This window comes from Plasmodium fragile (assembly GCF_000956335.1).
Source record: "Plasmodium fragile strain nilgiri unplaced genomic scaffold supercont1.133, whole genome shotgun sequence".
In the NCBI taxonomy this organism is placed as follows: Eukaryota; Apicomplexa; class Aconoidasida; order Haemosporida; family Plasmodiidae; genus Plasmodium; species Plasmodium fragile.
Window position 1 is genome coordinate 11,296 of NW_012192713.1, and position 2,751 is coordinate 14,046.

General features: G+C 39.4%; 1 protein-coding gene across 1 annotated transcript in view; it reads right to left on the minus strand.

Annotated features, from left to right (window-relative positions):
- Window positions 1-529: 529 nt before the first annotated feature.
- The window catches only part of AK88_05438 (uncharacterized protein), a gene marked incomplete at both ends in the record, with an annotated part of 4,539 nt that continues 2,317 nt past the window's right edge, over window positions 530-2,751 (minus strand). Inside the window, 2 exons of the mRNA XM_012483040.1 lie at window positions 530-703; window positions 791-1,558. Coding sequence (XP_012338463.1) covers window positions 530-703; window positions 791-1,558 — 942 coding nt within the window. The remainder of the gene's footprint in view (window positions 704-790; window positions 1,559-2,751) is intronic.

Consider the following 2,751-nt stretch of genomic DNA (forward strand, 5'->3'; position numbering starts at 1 on the left):
GTGCGGAAAAAAAAAAAACAGCACTGTTACATTTTATAAAAATATTTGCCACATGTTGTATGCATGGTAGTCATCATCAAATGATTGTTACATATAGGATATTTATATATTATACATACATATAAAATGTAGTACCATGTATACCCTTTTTAGGGCTACATTCCCCTTTTCTTAATATCAATAAACTATGTATCACATAAACAACCCCCGTTATATATACACAAACCATGTACATTGGACACATATAAACAACAGTATAATTTAAGGCGCAATTATATGGTACAAAATATAAATATTAATAAACCCTGTCATAAACATAGTACGAAGTGTTATAAACAGGTAAATATAAGAAATATATATAAGCATACTGTAATAGTGAAGTTGCCTGCCGGAAGTGGCATACACGACGTTACTTATGCTTTCCCCGGTAATTTAAGTTTCCATGGTAGTTTTAGTTTCCCAGGTGCTTTCGGTTTCGTAAGTACGTCTGCTTTATTAGGTACTTCTGATTTTCCACATGATTCCGGTTTCACGAGTACTTCTGGTTCCTCAGGTGCTTGTGCTTTTGCGCGTACTTCCGGTTTCTTTGGCACTTCTGTTTTTCCAGGTACCTCCGTTTTGTTAGATACTTCTGGTTTCTTAGGTGCTTCCGGTTTCTTTGGTATGTCTGGTGTCTTTGGCACTTCTGGTTGCTTAGGTGCATCTGATTTCCCAGATGATTCCGGTTTCACGAGTAGTTCTGGTTTCTTAGATGCTTCCTGCTTCTCAGGACCTCTGTGGTTCCAGGTACCTCCGTTTTGTTAGATACTTCTGGTTTCTTAGGTGTTTCCTGTTTCTGAGGTACATCTGATTTCCCGGGTGTCTCAGGTTTATTAGGTACCTCTAATATCCCAGATGATTCCTTTTTCTCAGGTACCTGCGGTTTCTGAGATTCTCCTGCCTTTTTAGGTGCGTGCTGCTTCCCGGGTGTCTCCGGTTTCTTATTTACTTCTCCTTCGTTTTTTTCCGTTGCTGTGGGACCTTCCTTCTTCTTCTTCCAAATTTTGTCGAGTAAACATTTCCCTGTTTTGGAGCGCAAGAAGCATACTAACACGCAGCAATAGATAATTGGAATCAGTATGGGAACTACAGATATGGCGATGGTACCACCCACAGCGGAGGTTCCTGTCCCAAACAACTCAATCATACTTGATTCTACCAAGGAATGCAGTACTGGATACAAGACTGTGGCGACTACTACAAGCCCCAACCATGCTCTCCTTCCCATTTTACAACGTTTCAATTTCTGACAACATTCCTTCAGCTTGTTCTTCGCTGTTCCAACCTGTGGCTTGCTCTTTATAGTTCGTGGATTCTTTACTCTGATCCTGGGCTTGAATTTTTTGCGCATGTCATCGAACACCGTGGTCGTCGGGCGACCGGTGGCGCGAGAGTCGTAAAAATTACGTTGTCCCCGTTTCCCTACATCCGTTGCATCACTCAACGACACGGTTGTAATTACATCCGTTGTGTCAAATTGGCTTGTGCCATTACCCGAGGATGTGCCTAGTGTACTCGCCTAAAATGTAGAAAAAAAAGGGGGAATATATGCAAATGTTATGGTGGAGGTAGAGAAGGATGTAGAGCGTGCAAATGGTAGGACGGTTTATAGTTGTTAGAAAGGAGTTAATGGTTTATCACAATAAATGTGTGGTAACTGCCCCCAAAATACAGTTGTTATCATACACAGTCAGCAAGTTGCCATAGGCAAAGGACTAGAATAGATATAGAGAGTTTCACAAGCGCCGTCATTGTTTTTTTTTCTTTTCCGTTTAGAAAATGATACAAGTTGCGATATGTTGTTCATATGTATGAATTATAGAATTGTTTTCTCTTCCACATCTAGGTGTACAGATTATGCGTGTAATACTTCTTTTCATCGGCCAATAGTGAACATTGATAAAATCAATTGCGTACGAAATATACTATTCTTACCTAAGTATGTACATATAAATTACATGAAGTATACATATGCATCATAATATAAATAAAGAATAAGAGAAAGTGCATAAGAACCCCGGATAACCCATTCTTGGTACATATTGTACGGCGTAAAAGTTGACTAAAGGGGTCAACATTTTTCACAATTGCAGCACGGGCTGATCAATCATGTCGCCGTTTTAACGGCGTAATGGAAGCAAAGAGCATATGCAAGAGAGCAAAATTCCATATGTGCAACGACATTTTACTGTTTTTAAGTCAGATATAAGGGTGAAGAAAATAATATGCAGAGAATCAATTATAGCCCGTTTTACATATACGAACGGCGAAATTTTTTTTTTTTTTGGTAAGTGTAGAGCCGCGGGCTCAAAGTCACATTGTGTGAGTGTTTTAGGGGGGGTTGTTATTGTCACGTATTTGAATAATTATACATGTATATCGTGGCCGTTTATTATTTATGGGGGTGGTTATTTATATCGTTCTCAGGTTTTATTACGGGTAGTGATAAATAACAAACGCAGCAATATAGTTTCACAACCTTCTTATGCGTGTATACCCGCCTCTGTATATCTGCGTTTTTCAAAAAGTGTGAATGGATTTAATTAAGAGCGTACGGAGCATATATAAATAACGGGTACATGTTCGGTGAAATTGTGGGCTTGGGGCTTAGGGTTTCTGGATTGCCACGTTCCCGGATTGCAAAATTTCAGCATTGCACGCTTTCGGGGATTGTAAGGTTTGATTATTGTAACGTTTCCGCATGGTAAGGTT